The 18990-nt window shown below is 39.8% G+C and overlaps 1 protein-coding gene across 5 annotated transcripts in view; it reads right to left on the reverse strand.

Moving 5' to 3' along the window:
• The window catches only part of DOCK4 (dedicator of cytokinesis 4), a 376034-nt gene that overhangs the window by 122820 nt on the left and 234224 nt on the right, over window positions 1-18990 (reverse strand). For all 5 annotated transcript variants that reach the window (XM_075857083.1, XM_075857082.1, XM_075857085.1 and 2 more), the window contains 2 exons: window positions 11251-11349; window positions 5646-5740 (listed from right to left, as the gene is read on the reverse strand). In XM_075857083.1, coding sequence (XP_075713198.1) covers window positions 5646-5740; window positions 11251-11349 — 194 coding nt within the window. The remainder of the gene's footprint in view (window positions 1-5645; window positions 5741-11250; window positions 11350-18990) is intronic.

The raw sequence follows: 18990 nt of genomic DNA on the forward strand, positions 1-18990 counted from the left end.
AACAAAAGTTTTTCAGATCCTTTTATGCTATAAAACAGATTTTAGAAAATGCTTTTGGTTGCTCTCCTTCAAATAACAAAACATTAAATTTGAATCTGCGTAGTATAAATGTATTTACCATCAAGAACCCTCAAAACAGAATCTGAGCAAAGCTACCCAGAGCGTATCCAGATTTAGCTTAATACAACCTTTAGTCCAATGCACCAAATATTGAAAAAAATTAGACTATCAGGCAGTTAAAAAAAACAAATCCTGAAATACTGGATGCTGTATTAAAAGGCATTTTACCACATACAATTGATACAGCCATATGAATGCTAATTGTTCTGTTTGGACTGACACTAGTAGAGTGATATACACAAGATAAAATCACGGAGGTTCCAGTTCTAGTTTTGTTTTATCTTTTTGTATAATTTTTTAATTTGCATTTCAGACGTGTTTGCAAATTTAGCAGAATTCTAATCTGTACAGCTAAAGAAGTTTCATATAATATTGCCATATCCGTATTCTGCGTGTTTTTACCACATACACAGAATTCAATGCTATATTTAGAACAGTGCCTATAATACTTACAGCTACATAACAAAAAAGGGAAATAATTCATTCTCATAACAAACAAAAAAATATCTAACCAGCTCATTTTACGAATATAATTTATTTTTTTTTAGAAACTCTCTATTTGGGACAATACGATGACTGACAAAGGCCTAAAGAAAAGTTCCACCTAACAAAAGTTTGGGTAATTAATGTATATTGTATATCTATCTCCGTTTTATTTCTTGCCTATCATGAATTCCGTAGTCAGGCATTTCTACTGGGTGCAGAATATATGGAGATGACAACATTAAAGAGGACCTGTCAGCTCTCCTGGCATATCTATTTTAGTAAATACTTGTATTCCTCATGGAACAACAATTCTGGAACATATTTTCTTAGAACTATGTGCTGTGCCATTCCACGTGTATTCGTCGCAGAAATTTATGTATACATTGATAACTGGGTGTTAGCATACCCCTTGACAAAGGGTGTTTTCCTACACAGTCTCAGTCTGCCCTGATTTAACAATGTTAGACTGTGTAAGGGCACACCCCTTCATCAATTTCTGGGAGGAATAACAGAGGATCGGCACAAGGTAGAGTTCTAAGAAAAGATGCTCCAGAATTTTTATTTCATGAGGAATGTAATTATGTCAGGAGAAGTGACATGCCTTCTTTAAGCTCTGACACCGATGGTAGACACCGCACACAGCTTGAGAAAGGCTTTAACATTTGGTTTACCAAAAAGTTGCAATGTCATTGCATTGGTGTAATAAAGAACAACTGAACCGTACTCTGAAGTGAGTGTTCTTTTACTGGAAACCTTTATGGAATCGCACCTCAGGTTGAGCTTGGGGATTGGTTGAATTCTCGACATGGTCACCAGTCCGGTTTCACGAAGATGATGCTGCTCTAAACTTTTTGTTTCTACCAGCACAAAGAGATTGTCATATAATGATAGCACCGTGTGCTCCTCCTGCATCAGTCTCCACTAGCAAAGTGTGAGAGAGGGAACACTCTGTGACTACTGGGGAAGTGGAGAGTTGGGGTACAATTTTTTAGTACTAGGGGGAATTTTCTATTATCATCGTATACAGAACAGTAATTAAAGCCTCATGTGTAGGCAACACAAGTATAAATGCTCAGAATTATCTGAATATAGACACACTGTAGACTAAACAGAGCATCATGTTCACTATATACTTTGTACAGATGCTCAGCATAAATTGACATTCTACATTTTGTAATAATTAAAAAAATATAAAAATCTGTGGGGGCTCTATACTATCAACTTCAGAGCCAAAACCTCAAGTGACACGTTAGGGCAGGCTCCCATATCCCCAGCTGCATTTGTTGGAATTTTCTTAAAATGTGCATCAATAGCTGCTTAATTGGGATGTGTGGACCTGGCCCTAAAAAGTGCCTTTTCTTGCTCTTAACCAGTTAGTGACCGGCCCATAGTCTTTTTACGTCGGTCACTAATGGGCCTTATTCCGATGCCATAGACTTTTTACGTCGCGGCATCGGAATAAGTAAACAGAGCAGGGAGCTGTCAAATCTCCCTGCTCTCAGCATCCAGAGGCAGCTGAGGGCTGGGAGCGTCCCTGCTCTGCCGGGTGAGATCGATATTAGTATCGATCTCACCCGTTTAACCCCGTTTAACCCCTCAATAGCGAGCACCGCATCTGAGTGGTTTTGGAGAGAGGGATGGAGCTCCCTCTCATCGCACTGACACCCGGCGATAATATCACCGAGTGTCTGTGTCTCCCATGGCAGTCAGGAGCCTAATAAAGGCCCCCAGGTGTGCCTGTAATGAATGCCTGCTAGATCATGCCGCAGGCATGACCTAGCAGATGCCTGTCCGTTTTAAACGGACAGGCAGTAATACACTGCAATACAGAAGTATTACAGTGTACTATAATAGCGATCGGAGGATCGCATAGTGAAGTCCCCTAGTGGGACTAGTAAAAAAGTAAAAAAAAAAGTTTAATAAAGTTAATTAAAAAAATGTGAAAAAAAAAATTAAAACCCACTTTTTCCCCTTACAAAATGCTTTACTATTAAAAAAAACAAAATAAAGTTAAAAAGTTACACATATTTGGTATCGCCGCATCCGTAACGACCCCGACTATAAAGCTATTACATTACTTAACCCGCACGGTGAACGCCGTAAAAAATTAAATAAAAAACGACGGAAAAATTGCTGTTTTCTGTGAATCCTGACTTGAAAATGTGATTAAAAAGTGATCAAAAAGTCGCATCTACTCCAAAATGGTACCAATAAAAAAGTATTCCCGCAAAAAAAAAGGCTTCATACAACTGAATCGCCAAAAAAATAAAAACGTTACGGCTCTTCAAATATGGAGGCACAAAAACAAATCATTTTGAAAAAAAAAGCGTTTTTACTGTGTAAGTAGTAAAACATACAAAAACTATACAAATTTGGTATCATTGCAATCGTAACAACCCGCTGAATAAAGTTATTGTGTTATTTATACCACACGTTAAACGGCGTAGATTTAGGACGCAAAAAAAAGAGTGGCGAAATTTCTGATTTTTTTCTATCCCCCCTAAAAAAAAAGTTAATAAAAGTTAATCAATAAATAATATGTACCTCAAAATGGTGCTATTAAAAAATACAACTTGTCCCGCAAAAAACAAGACCTTATACCTTATACAGCTATGATGATGCAAAAATAAAAAAGTTATAGCTCTTGGAATGCGACGATGAAAAAACTTAAAAATCAGTTCCTTCATCTTATAAACTGCAGTGGAAAAACAAAATCTGGAATTTCTGTGCACTAGTGTGGTCCAATACATGAGGTCCAATGTGTGACACTAGCAAGGATAGGTATTTAGGTGTTGCTATACAGGATAATACACAAACAATACAGTTATTATATTTTAAATGGATAGCAGTGGATAGTATATTTTAATTATTCAATATGGAGATGTGCAGCCTTCTAAATGAATAAATTTTTTGTGTGGGTGGTTTTGATAATCGCAGTCCGAATATGCGCCTTACTGTAGCTTAGCAACAGATGCGGCAAGCAGATCTACATGCTGCTATGGAGACACAGAAGTGTCATACACTTATCTACTGTGGTAAGTCTCCCATTGAAGGACTTTAAGCAGTGATCCTTAAAACCAAGAGGAACTGATACACAACTATATAAAAAAATTGCATAACTTTTGCATGAACCTAGCAGGAGACATGAGTTGCTGTTCCTCTTAAAAAGAGCTTGCTGTATTAGTTTCCAGCAGAGAATATGTCTTTTCGCCTCAATTAATTTTTAGGATAAAAAGTTTAGTTAGAGCAAAGCCCACATAGGTTGTGTAAGGTTCCTGTGCAGAATGAACTGGGATTTAAAAAATTATCCGACTGTGCAAAACATTTTCTTAAGAAAGTTAATGGACATAGTAGTAAAAAAAAGTGTATGTATGTATGTATGTATGTATGGATAGATAGATAGATAGATAGATAGATAGATAGATAGATAGATAGATAGATAGATAGATAGATAGATAGATAGATAGATAGATAGATAGATAGATAGATAGATAGATAGATAGATAGATAGATAGATAGATAGATAGATAGATAGATAGATAGATAGATAGATAGATAGATAGATAGATAGATAGAGCGAGAGAGAGAGAGAGAGAGAGAACGTTTCGGTTCAACAGGAACCTTTCTCAAGCTTGAGAAAGGTTTCTGTTGAACCGAAACGTTGCTGTGTCTTGAGGTGAATAAATCCACCCTGTTTTTCATCTGTCTTGGAGTCCTGGTGCCGTTACTATATTCTACGCTGTTTCTCTATCTAAAAAGTAGGGGAACTGATTCATCCCCTGGTGACGAGCACATGGCCTGATTTCCTGAAGTTGTGGTGTGCTGTGTTTACCTGCTCCTGTTGTGTGTATATATATATATACATACATATACACACACACACACACACACACACACACACATGCATGCATACATATACACACACACACACACACACACACACACACACACACACACACACACACACACAGCACTGTGAAAAAGTTTAGGGTAGTAGTGGAGAAATGCTGCAAAGTAAGAATGCTTATAGTGGGCAATAACACAAAAGATTTTTTGGAACTATAGTTTGCCATACATCTATACAGATGAGATAGCGGTCAGTCGAATGCTCGTTTCTAAACCCCGCCCCCCATAAACATGCACACTTAGATCAGCCAAGCATACATGCTTATTTTACTATGAAGAGGGGGATAAGCCACTATCAGACACCATAGCTGCGTTGATCTACCAGGAGACTAAAAGACTCCGGTATGCTGAAATGCAATATGCCTAATTCTTCTCTCCCTAATAATAGACGTAAGGGAACAGTCTGCCGATTCCGTCAAAATACAAAATATGGTAGGCCATGTTTCATCTAATGGTCAGCTTCATTTTTACAAGTGGGATCCCTTAGGTATAGCTAAAAAAACAACATTGATATTAGGTTTCTATATTTATAGTGGTAAATATTTATCAAATTAAAGGGAACCTGTCACCAGCATTTCACCTATTGAACTTTACTTATCCCTCACTGGCCGCTGCTATCAAAAGTTCATTGCCGTTATCCCGTCTCCTAAACTCCTCCTCCGACTGTAAATAACGGTCTGGAAACATTTTGCGCCTTTTATCGTAATAATCCGGTATCCTTTAGTGCGCACTTACCAGAAAAATACATTAATGCACAAGCGCAGGATTTTGTGTGCTGGGGGAAGGCGAGGAGCTATCAATCAAAAGTAAGGTGGCGGGGTTAACTCGGAAAGACTTGAGGAATGAAGTTATGACTCATTTCAAGCGAAGATATGACTCTTTTATGCTCATTAGCATACGGTGTGAGAACACTAAAAAACTGAATACTAAAGCTACAGAGCTGACTATGAAGACAATTATAGGTTATATAGAAATAATTTTTCACCCACTACCACCAGGTATTGCTGGTTTAATAGGTGAAATGCTGGTGACAGGTTCCCTTTAAATTGAAATAATAATAAATGTGTAAATCGCAGTCAATGCTTTAACTATCTATGGTTACATTTAGAAAATAAATTACTGCAGCTACTTACTTATTGGCAACAAACCGCATAACAGTCCAATCCTTAGGAAACATTTCAGGTCTTATAAGTATTCGAAACACCGTAAAAATTTGTAACAAAAAGTCCTGTAAATGAAGATCATACATGAAAACACAATGAAAATTTTGCATTTATTAGCTACATAGTCTAGTACACCATGAAGACACACAGGAACCAGCATGTCATGATATTTATCACAGTCTAGAAAACAGAACACGGATTGCATTGATTTCTTATTACGATATAGGCTACAGCAAAGCTTAGGAAAGTCTGGAAAAACATACATCTTAATCACTATGGAGGAGATGGTAAAGAGTCTGGCAACTACCATATATAATAGATTGCCCTTGCGGATTCTAATTCCAACATTCCCAATCCTTTTCCAAAACGTAATATCTGAGATATTTACCAGCCTCCATACTCATTACATAATCCATCTATGAATATAGGAGGCCGAATGAGTAGGGTATACAATGCTGTTAACTAAAGCAGTGGCCCAAATATGTTTAGGACAGTAGTTACAATGCACAAGGCCAAAAGGTTGCAACACTGTATCCCAATTCTTGTTCCAACTCCCACCTGAGAATAGGTTTTGGTAGAATCTAGTCCTAACAGGTAGAGGATGATTGTGTTTGCAACTCATGGATCATGGATTACATGTTTTTTTTAAATAATTATTTTTCTTATCTTTTTTGCTACCATATAGGAGGCGAACTGGGTGTGGAGGAACCATCAGGGTTATTCATGTTCCCCATGGTTGAGTTTTTCCTTAGATTGACAAATAATTGAACAAATCATCCGTGCATTTATTGTTAAAATAATCTTTGACCAACTGAAATATATTAGTTTAAATATAGTATTTACTGCTGCTTTTCTGTCAATAATTCTTGTTGATTGAGGCGTTGAGCGCAATACTTCTCAGGAAAATCTACACAAGAAAGTGTTTCTGTAGCATGTAAGGATTAATGTTCCTATGATGATAAATGTAGGAACTTCTTTCAAACGTTGCACTTTCTGAGAAAAAACTTCAAAATGTACTGCTTAATTGAATTACATGGGTTTTGTGAAAAGCCATACGACTTAGCAGTTAATTATAAATGAAAATATGTCCTTCATTAGCGAAGTACTAAATAATAAAGTACTCAACAAAAAGCTCAATATTCATGTGACCACTTAAAAGACCTCTGTGGAAATTATTCTCAAATATTTTATGCTGCAGTCTTGATTTATTTTTGATGAACACCGTCTTCATATACAAGTGCGGAGATAGGACGTCCTTTGATATGTAGTACAGATTCTAAATGGTGGACACTGAGGATAGGCTCACTGCAACAGCATTTCTTCTTCATTAGTGATCCAGCCAGAAAAGCATAACGGAGGATTGCAATACATCCCTAAAAACTGTGTATGTCCCTTCTATGGAAATCTACGGAGGACCAAAAAAAAAAAAATCTGCTTCATTCAATCAAAATTCTACATTAACCCTTTCAGTACCAAGGCCTACAGTTGTCATAATGTCCAAGAGCACAATTCTACCTTTTGGAATGACGCATTCCAAAGGTGAATCTTTATTTTTAATACTTTAGGTAAATAGTTTTTTTTCCCTTTTTGCGGCACATGTGGGACTTTAATGTAGTACAAAAACAAAACCAGTAACTTATTTTATATAGGGTAAAACAATTTAATAATGGGTGGGGAAAAAACAGATTTTTTATTCTGTTATAATTTAATATAATTACTTTAACCAAAAAAATGTCATAGCAACAAATGCAATCAGGAAGTTTCCTGCATATGTGCCCCGGTACTTAAAGAGAACCTTTCACCTCCCCGTACATGTGCAGCATGTAATGGGCAGGGCTGCACAAACCCTGGGGTGCTTTAAAAAAAATTCTACCTTCCTCCGTTATTTAGATATCGGTGCCATTATATTTGGCGACCGATATTTAAATAATCCCCTGAACGGTCAATGGGGCGTGTACTGGCAAGGGGGCGTGTTACTATGGCTGTGACACTGATATGGACAGTGTTACAGCAAGAGCGAGGATAGAGGAGAGTGTGCGCGCGTGCGTATGCTCTCACTCTTCAGCTTTCAAGATCAGTCTTCTGCCGAACTGGCAAGGGGGCGTGTCACTGCTACGGACATTGTAAGAGCTGTGGCGCTCTCATCTCTTCAGCTCTTGCGAGGAATCAGTCTTGTACTTTGTCTGCCGAACTGGCAAGGGGCCGTGTCTCTGCTTCGGACAGTGCAAGCGCTCCCCAGCTCTTACACTGTCCATAGAAGTGACACGCCCCCTTGCCAGTTCGGCAGAAGACTGATCTTGAAAGGTGAAGAGTGAGAGCGTGCGCGCACACTCTCTCCTCTATCCTCGCTCTTGCTGTAACACTGTCCATATCTGATTGGACAGTGTCACAGCCATAGTAACATGCCCACTTGCCAGTACACACCCCATTGACATTTCAGGGAGTTATTTAAATATCGGGCACCAAATATAACGGCACTGATATCTAAATAACAGAGGAAGGTAGAATAAAAATGTAAAATGCCCCAGGGTTTGTGCAGCCCTGCCCATTACATGCTGCACATGTATGGGGAGGTGAAAGGTTCTCTTTAACACAGCGCTCTCTTTTAAAACTGTGTTTTTTGTGAAATGGAGCTGATCAATTTAACTCCCTGCACCTCTGGAGATTTGGGCTGACACTCTGTCAGCCCACTCTCTTTATAGGCAAAGCACTATGCAGAAAGATCTGCCATTAAAGTTAGGATTGTAGATATACACCCTGGCTCGATAAGGCATCGGCCAGTGGCGTCGCTAGAACCAGGCATCCGTGGCATAAGCACCGGAGTTTTGGCTCGATCTTCAGGCGACTGACACATTTAATTATTTTGGTGTCCTCAGGTCACAGATAACATTGAATACTAAGGCAGAGCAAGGAGCTATTAGCTCTCTGGTCCATTATTCACTCTTGTGGAGCTATAGGCCATGATGTTAGGCCTATGGGATTCTGGGGCAGGATCCCTGCTCAGGCCCGTACGATGATGTCACTGCATCACCCCGGCCTACGCAAGGGTTCCATCTCGGCGTCTCATAGGCTGCAGTCCTATTGTGGCTGAGGGGGGCTGTGATATTGTGCAGCTCCATTCGTAGTGGGAATGGGGCTAGATGAGTATAAGTTTTATTATTTGTCAGGGGCATCATTACTGAATCAGCACCATTTATGAGTAGGGGCACTATTATTGAATGGGAGTAATAAGGGGCGCCATAACGGAGTAGGGGCCATTAAGGGTAGCACCATGTGTAGGGGGCACTAAGGGGCACTATTATTGAAAGGGGGACACTACTGAGTGGGCAGAATTAAGGGACTTACTGTGTGAAGGGTACTGAGGTGACACCGATAATGTGGGGGTTCACTATTGTAGTGTGTGGGGACACTATACTGGGATGGGGGAACTAATGGGGAATGATTACTAAGTGTGTTCATCACTACTGTGTGTGGGGCCCTAAGGAGGCAGGCACTATTACTGAGTGGGGGCCACTATTACTGTGTAGGACAAAAAGTGGGAACTATCAGCGGGTGAATATCCAAAGTTGTCTGTATATCAAATTCTGCAGACACAAGTCGTAGCTGGAAGAAGTGATCATGGCAGTCTGCCCAGATGAAAAAAAGAGAACGTAAATTACTCCAATAAGAGTAGACAACACCTGTAAGTCACTGGATATAGCTGTAGTGTAATCGCTTATATGGTCTGCAATGCACCTGTGTAGCGCTGGTATCTACCATATGGTCACTGTATGGTGGTAATATCGGTCTTTGTATAGGGGTTTTTACTCTAACAGTATGGTGGTATTATTCAGACACTGTGTGGTTGTAATAAGTGATCATGATGAGGAATTATTATTCAGTAACAGTATAGTTGTATCATTCAAAAACTATGTGGTGGTTATGTGTGGTTATCAGGGACGTTGCTAGGGTCTTAAAAGCTCAGGGGCACAAGCCCCAAGACAAACACTATATGGACAAAAGTACTCAAACACTCCTCTCAATCATTGAATTAAGGTGTTTAATTCAGTCCCATTGCCACAGATGTAGAAGATCTAGCACCATGCAGTCTGCCTTTACAAATATTTGTGAAAGAATGGGTCGCTCTAAAGAGCTTACTGAATCAGAACGTGGTACACTAACAGGATGCTGTCACTAGCTCCAACCACTCTCTGCTGATGGACAGATGTGTCCTAATACACAATAATAGGGAGACATCGGTCAATAAGCAGAAAGTGGGAAAACCTAGTGGCAACGCATTAATTTGCCGGACTCCTCTCTGGCAGCACTGCCTGAACTCTGAATATAAATTCTCATAAAAGGGTTCACATTGGAACATAAGTGACAAACCGCTGAAATCAACAGGTCTGTCCCTACATTATGCTGCCCTAAGTGAGAACAGCATAATGTAGATAATAAGTTCCCTTTAAATGGAATATATCAGAATATATCACTAGGTTTTTCTACTAGTTACAACAGGATAGTGAAAAATATTTTTTTCTAATCTGTTTTTTTTAATGTAGAATTTATTAGTCTATTTCATGTACCTGATTATGGGGGCAGACTTGTCCGAACTGCAGTTAACAGCCTTTAGAGATATACTCTTACAGCAGCCACATGGATCATTATCTTTAGTGCTTTAAATAGCCTCGGTCACCAGTTTAATACTTCTCTATCTCCTACCTAATTTGATAAACGCTTTGATGTAGAGAATTACTGTATTGTTTTTTGTTTTTAAAACTTTCCTTATTGACAAATTTCTGATAATTTTTAGATTTATGCTAATTTTTTGAAAATGCCCAAGTGGCCGTTTTTTTTGTTTCACCAAGTGGGCGTTGTAAAGAAAAGTGTATGACGCCAACTAATCAGTGTCATACACTTCCCTTCATTCATGCCGAGCTTTATTCACAGCACAGCGTGATCTCGCTGTTAGCTTCATACCCTTTTCTTTACAACGCCCACTTGGTGAAACGAAAAACAAAAACGCCCAGTTTTGCATTTAGAAAAAATTTGCATAAATCTAAAAATGATCAGAACTCAGTAGTAGTTATCTACATCAAAGCGTTTATTAAATTAGGTAGGAGATAGAGATGTATTAAACTTGTGACAGAGCCTCTTTATATAAAAAAAAGTCAGAGTTTCGCATACTGTATATTTATAATTGTTTCCTTATCTTAGGGATACCTGTGGTCATTAAAAGGATTATCACTTGTAATCTGCAGAGAAACCAATGAGCTGTCCGTGTAATGCAAGGCATGCCAAGTCCTGCAGTAAAAAAAATCCAATTTGTTACCACTCTCTGCGCCAGCTAATTGATGGAGGTCATGAACTAGGAGCTTCCCTCTATTAACTCATAGTGCCCTAATAAGGTATTGAAAATTTGTTTTCTACCCCAGACAAACCCCTTTAACAAACATTAATATAGGAGACAGGCCTCATTGGTTTTCATCTGTGACCCAGTCAAACTTATAGCAATTTTACAAGAATTTATACTTATAGTAATTTTTAGGAAAAAAGGGGAAATATAGAAAAACAAACCCTTCTTTTAATGACTTACTCGAAGTTCATCTTTTGTGTTGAAGCTTTCCAGAAGTTGTTGGTAGTGTCTGTCTGTCATCTGTCGCAACAAGGACAGCAAAGATGCAACAAATTCACCCTGAAACAACATAATACGTAAACCATATAAAAAGTTAATTTGTACAATTATAGATAATTCACAATGCAAAAAAACTCACGCAACATGCGAATTGGCATTGTCCTGTTGAAAAACGGCTTCTGGAACAATTTGGAGAAACAGCCATACCACTGATTCTACGACCAAATCAATGTAGCGCCAAGCTGCTAGTGAACCTGAAACGAAGACTAGAGGCATCCGGCTACCCTACATTATGCCACTCCACACCATAATCCTTGGGAGTAGGACCGGTGTGACGTTCCCTTGTGAAGGCTTCTTCATGGCGTTCCCCGCGTGGTATCCAGACCAATCTCTGGCTTTCATTACGTCGGAGACAAAAGCGGGACTCATCGCTGAAGATGATAGACCTCCATTCCAGTCTCCACTGTGGTCTTGCTGTGCACCCTGATAGCCTTGGAGAGCGTTGGCGTGTGGTCAATGGTACACCTGTAGCTTGACATCTGGCTCATAGCCCAATGCTGGGCAAACGCCTTCAATGGTCTGTGTCGACACTGGTTGCCATGCTAGGCTTGGGATGTGACGTCCAATTCCACTTGCAGTAAAGAATGGATCACTACGCGTCATTCTTCCAATCAGATGATCGGTCCATGCAGAGGTTCGCTTCCGCGCACCTATTGCTGTCATTTCCGTTTGTTGTTGTTCTCACAAACTCCAGGACACACAACTTTGAACAGTGCTGACATCTAGCCTAGGCACGTAGTGAGCTGCCGGAGTGATAAACCAAGGTCTCTCAGTTCAAGAACTCTACACTTCTAGGTTTACGACAAGTGACGATAACTGTCAGGTCATCATTTTTTAGGTTTCTTGTGGCTAAAAAACTGCTTTCAATCTGTGGCATGTGGGAGAGGCATAAAAGACAGATTGGAGCTAGGTGCTTGAAAATTTGATAATTTGCAGATCTTAGCAACACCTGCTACTTCCTCAATTTCATCAACATATGTCTCTCAGGAACAAAACAGTGATAGGGCTAGGTCACCAGCAGTGTGAATCTTGACCTCCCAGTATTGAAATAGAAACTCCACCATACATTTGAAACACATCGAAAAAAGGAGTCATATACTATCTTAATTTTCAAATGCCAACGGCATAGGAAATGTATAAGATTTATTACACAGTACAAAATACAAATAGTTAAAATCGAGAACTCAAATCGGACAACTGTATATAAGTTGCACATAGGACAAAAGAGCACATAGGTGTCAAAAAAAGCTGGCTCTAAAAGACGGCTGAAAAGCCATATCTAAAGTAGCCATACAAATGACAGTAATATATGTCAAACAAGAAAAGTATGCAGAGTTACATCACGCAGTAAAATCCAACATAGACAGAATATATACCGTGATAATGTCTGTGGAGGAAGAGGTAAGTTGTAACTTCGCTATATAGTATTCTTACACTCACACCTAAAAAGGTGCCAGTGTATATACTCGGCGTCTCTAAGTCTCAAGTGGGACTAAGTGGTCCCGGGCTGTAATATAAATTTCGTAAGTAGCAAAGAGATGAGTGAGTAGAAAATTTAACTAACACATATCGCTCAAAAAGTCCAGTAGCTCCAAGGTGAGGAGAAACCCCAACGCGCGTTTCGCGTGGACGGCTTTCTCAAGGGGCGTCTAAACATATGTTCATTACACTGCTTTAAATATGCTGCGCAGTATGATCAGCTGGTACTTACAGCGCCAATGGTGTTCTGGCTTGGATGGCCGTGCGTGTCAGACTGAAACATCACTTCCTCAATTTGCATAACCTCGCAGCTTGCCCTTCTTGGTGTTACAATTTCAATGTCTTGGTGTTTCAATTTCAATGTTGAGGTGTATATATGTATCCAAGAATAGGCAGCACTCCAATTCAAAGTGAAACCTATTTTTTCACTTTGAATTGGAGTGCTGCCTATTCTTGGATATATATTGGAAGATCTGGGAATCGTGATTTGGGTTCCTGAGGCGTGCACCCACCCATAAGTTACACTGGTGCTGCTGGATGGTGGACTAATATATATATATATATATATATATATATATATACATACATACATACATACATACATACATACACACACACACACACATAGTTACAACTGGAGAACAGTGATATACTTGTAGTAAACTCATACAAGCTGTAGAATGACAAGGACATGTTATTAGAACTTACTGACATTTAATTGGTTGTGTGGGGAAGAACATGAAAATTTTTGAACAGTCAGCAAAGCTGTGGCGTCGCTGCCAGCAAATATAGCTGAATATGGCAACCAGATATACGTCATAATTAAAAAAATAAAAATAAATGGTTCTGCTTGACCACATCTACTGCTGTGATAGAAAAAGACACAAGTACAACTGCATTAACAAATCTATAAGTAAACCAAAGTTATAAAATATACTAAATCACCTCAATGTGAATGTTCTTGTATAAAAACACATTGGATCTGGAAGATCACCAACAGTCACCTGGAAGTTTCAGAGAATGGTAGCTGTAGCTTTTGCACTCACTACATGTTCCACCCTTGTATTAGCGTAACTGACAAATTTTAATTAACCAATATGTAATAAATAGACTGTGTGGTAAAAGAAATTGCAAAGGATAGGTCACTAGGCTTTACAATATGTTGAAGTGAATTACTGTGAGGTAATATTAATGTAGAAACAATGAGATCAATCTAAAGTGAAGCTTTAGGCAAATTTTCACATTTAGTAAAATTGAGCTTCTAGGGTCATAACACACCAAGGCTGTTAACTCACACTTTGTTACCTAAAATACAAATTTCCAAGGTGTTCTGTACACAAGTTGACACCACAAGCAATAACAAAATGGTACCCCCTTTCTGCCATCACTCAGTGCTCTGCTGCTATTCACTGAAGCTACACCTCACAGAATTCCACCTTGGTCCACCCCCTGCATTCACTATGCACATAATTCTGGTAATGCTCTTCTCTGTTTTCACTACATCCCCCTTGCATTCTGGTGCAAAAGCAGGAGGAAGCATCTAAAATGGAGCAGAGAGATCTCAATATTACCTGTATTATGTGCAGAGTAAACGCAGGGGCGGACTGAGCAGGAAGTCTGTGAGGTGCAGCTTTAGCCAATAGCTGCAGAGACGGGGTTGCTTTGAACTTCTCCTCTACAGCCCAGTAACATTGCTCAGTTTTGTTATTGCATTTGATGTTAATAACCTACAGTATAGCAGTGTTTTTCAACCAGGATTCCTTATAAACTCGTCAAGGGTTCCCCAGAATGCCACAGCAGCAGACCTATCACTTTTACAGTAGAGACAGCAAACTGATTCTTAGCCTGCTTAAAGGGGTCATCCAGGAAGCAAATAACAAAAAAAAAATCCCAAGTACTGTTCACTATCGCACATGTAGGCTCTGCATTCCTGGCAATCTGTGAACAGCAGCAGTCCCCTTACATTGTCCACAAGAGCCCCCGTTTAATAAAACTTTTTTTTCCATTGGTGGATGAATGAGAAGCTTTTGCTATTGGACAGCTACAGATACACAATAATTCATGTTCGCTAGCTATTACAATGCGCATGAGCCGTGAAATGCAATCTAAGATGCCACTGTTGAAGAAGGGAGCGGGCTTAATTCTGCAGAGGGGGGTCACAGCAGTAGCCTCCTAGCAGTCATGTGGGTTCTAACCATGCGTCATCGCTGCAAAAAGAACTACTGTACTTTCGACAAGCCGATAGTGTATAGCCGAATGTAGAAACGGTGCAGTAACCCAAAGACATGTACATAGAGCCACACCTACCATGAGGCGAGTTGAGCCTCTGGCGGCACCCTGCAGAGTCTCCGAGGGGGCGGCATTACAGAGCTGCTGGCCGACGTTTCCTCCACTTAGCAGCTGCAAGATGTGCTGCTTCCTTTAGAAAACATCTCTCCTGTGCCACCTTAATAACCCCCCCTGCTCTCCACTCTCCTGACACTATTGTAATTTGAGCAGATCAATATAGGCCGCAGCCTGCACAAAAGGTAAAAGTAATGTGTATGTGAAGTGTGTACTGTATGTATGTACTGTATGTATGTATGTGTGTGTATATATATATATATATATATATATATATATATATATGCGTGTGTGTAATGTATGTAAGATATGGCCTCACGCACACATGACCATTCTTTTGTGGTCGCAATTTTTCCGCATGTTTGTGGATAAATTGCAGTTCCATTCATTTCTATGGCCCTATGCACACGACCGTGGTTTACATGGATCCGTGTGGGGGCCGCAAATCCGGACCGCAAAAACTCAAGACAAGTAATTTTACGGTCTGGATTTGCGGATTTACCAATACTGGTGAATTGTTTTGGATCCATGCATCCTATTGACACACGAATGCACAACAAACCAGTGCGGTTGTGTGTATGTATGCACTCCGCAGCAGATCGTTTTCAAGTGAAAAATTGCATTTTGATTCACCCATTGGCAGTGCAAAATATATATATATATATATATATATATAAAAACACATACATACACACTGTAGTTCCGTTTTAGCGGTCGAGGGTGCTGAGTGCTTAGATGCCCAGTGATCAAAGCTTATGACATTTTACTATGGCACATCAAAGTTTTTTTTTTAAGGAAAGGTATTATTTTTTTATGTGTTTTAAGTTATGGGCCTACTTTTTCAAATTATTTTAATATGTTCCCTAATGTAAATGTATTTATTCATATATTTGTAGTAATAAAGATGGGGCAGCCATCTTTATTAGCATCTGTGTATGTGTTTCTGCATGACACATACACAGGTGCTGTATTGCGCACCCATGGCATAGGAAAGTAGGGATGGGAGGCGACCCTATCTCCTGCTGGACCCATTCTAGCTTTGAACTGTGCATGCTCTGTGGCATGCGCGGTTCACATGGACCCACAGCGACCCTCGCTTCTAGGGGGAAGACGGGCGCCATTTTATCAAAGAGCGGCAGCCACAGCAGTCATCGCAGGAGTTGTATGTCAATTGAAATGAATTGCCAGGCCCTGCCTGCTGTGAATTCAGGCCCACCCGCCAATTCCTACCTCACACCCTTACCTAACACTTCAATGTTACTGCAAGTAACCCCAGTCACATAGCTAATACAGGGACTCTTCTGTTACTGCACGGGACCTCCCAGATGCGCCAGAATTATTAATAACGCTTAATATTTCTGCCGGATCTCTAGTTCCGGTGTGCCACAATAGGAACTACAGTTCATTGACCTCTCGTTTCTATTGCAGCGCAGGGCAGAAGAAATAAGACAGAAGTCTGCTGTAGGTGAGTATAAGTATTTTTATTTTCATACTGGTTATGTTTTGTTTTTTTCTTTGCAGGTTCCGCTGGACCATTTGGACAACGTCGTAGATTCGTTGGATTACTTCAATGATCTACATTTTTTATTTTATTGTTTAAATGGTCGGAGGGTTGTGTGAGCGAGTTTTTATTTCAATTTAAAAAATTCTTTTTTAGCTCTTTTTTTTATACTTTATTATCGTCTTCGTAATGGCCACTGTCTGACAGCGTCAATTTACTAAGGCAGGGCTTAGTGTTAGCCAGTAAAAAGGCTAGCACTAACCCCCCCATTATTACCCCGGTACCCACCACTATCAGGGGTACCAGGAAGAGTCGGGTACGATCCAATACCCAAACATCTGAAGCGATGCTGGTGCCCGGCCGACGCTTCAGATGTTCAGGTATTGGATCGTACCCGTCTCTTCCCGCTACCCCTGGTGGCGTTGGGTACCAGGGTAATAACGGGAGGTTAGTTCTAGCATTTTTTACCGGTTAACACTAAGCCCCAGCCTTAGTAATGGATGCTGTCAATCAGATAGCGGCCATTACACTGGCAGTAATAAAGTATTAAAAAAACACAGACATAAGAAACAGTTTTTTAATTGAAATAAAAACTGCCTCACACAACCCAATTTTCACCATTTTACTTAAAGAAAAAAACAAAAAAAACGTAGATCATCAAAGTAGACCAATAAATCTACGACGTAGTCCAAACGGTCCATTGGAACCTACCCAAAAAAATGAATTTGTATGAAAAATAAAAAAAGTTATACTTTCCTTCTCCCCTGCAATGCAATAAAAACTAGAGGTCAAAGAAAAAAAATTCCCCTTCATGTAACTCTGCATCCTGTCAACTGAAAAAAGTCATTTGCCAGACTGAAAAATGTTTCCTTATGGCGGAGTACCAGATCCCAGGTGAAGCTTTCTCTTACTCCACCATTGCAAACATTTTTTTCCCTCTGGTGGAAGATTTTTTTTCCATTGACATGTAGCAGTTCTATTGGGGTGGTGTTAGGGAGGGCAAACTCAGCAATTGCAGTGTGCCCCCAAAACGGGCTGATGCTCTTGGGACAGTGCTGTGTGCTTGCCTCCAGGCTAAAATTTTACAGCCAGCCCTGGGCCATTGCCTTCCTGCCCCACCGTTTTCTCTCGTAAGCCTCAGCCTTGTTTAGGCTTGTGGTCTACAACAGTCGAAGAGCACGTTGATGACGTCAGCACAATTTCGTCACTGCAACATGCCATCCTCGCTGGGCCACTAAGCTCAGCAGAAAGTCAAAACAGCCGGCTGGGGTTACACGGGTAGATTTGGGTGGATGTGCCTTTCTATAGTTCGCCTCAGGCAGAACAGGGGCTAGGTTCACCCCTGCATGTACATTACTAAGTGTGCTCATATTCAACTTTTATTTAATTTGGGGAACATTTTTGCTCCCCAGATAATCCCTTTAAAGATGCTTGGCAAAACAGTCTACATAAAAACTTACGATATAGTACATATTAAAAGTTGGGGGAACATTTTGCCATTGTACACTGAGGTAGTCCTAATTAGTCAAACATCTTGTGCATCATAAGGAACAATGGTAAGCAATATAACCAAAAATATGCTTGAACAACTGGGTATTGGGAAACTAGGCATCTATTGAGTCAGTGGACAGAATTTACGGCTGTGTGAAGAAGTGGATTTGACACTCTGTATCAGAAAAATAGAGCACGGACCCAATACAGATGTATGGTGCATGAAAACAACAACACTCCTTACCTGCAAAAAATTGTCTTACTTTAGTGTGCCGACTAGGATTCAGTGATTTTGCGTCCATAATCACGTCATGTCACATAGCCACTGTAAGTGCCACGGTGTGATGTTTGGTGCATAAGGATGTAGCAACCATTGAATGATGAGGACATGTGATGTAATGTCACTATAGACACGTCGTCACTGAGACCTACTGTATTTGTTGCACAGGAGTGCAAAGAATTAGTGGTTAACGACATAGAGGAATTACAATTATGTTTCTAATATTGCAGATTCCTGGTATTTTTGTAAGATTGGAAAAGCCCAAGAAAACTCTATAATATAAAAAATTGTGCATGGAAAAGTAATACATTAAATAAAACTCTATTTCAGGTTGTAAAAGGGCCAATGACCCTTGTTTTTCCAAGTCCCAGACAATTCTCAGTATGCTTCTGACATTTTCATTAAGGTAGCTGATGTACTACTTATGAAGGAACGACTATTTCTGTGTGAGAGGTGAGACTTATGAATAATGTCAAATCACTTCCTCTCTATATTGACCATAAATATGAAAATAAACCGCCTATAATACCTAAATTACACCTAAATG

This window comes from Rhinoderma darwinii, chromosome 3 (assembly GCF_050947455.1).
Source record: "Rhinoderma darwinii isolate aRhiDar2 chromosome 3, aRhiDar2.hap1, whole genome shotgun sequence".
Taxonomy (NCBI): Eukaryota; Metazoa; Chordata; class Amphibia; order Anura; family Rhinodermatidae; genus Rhinoderma; species Rhinoderma darwinii.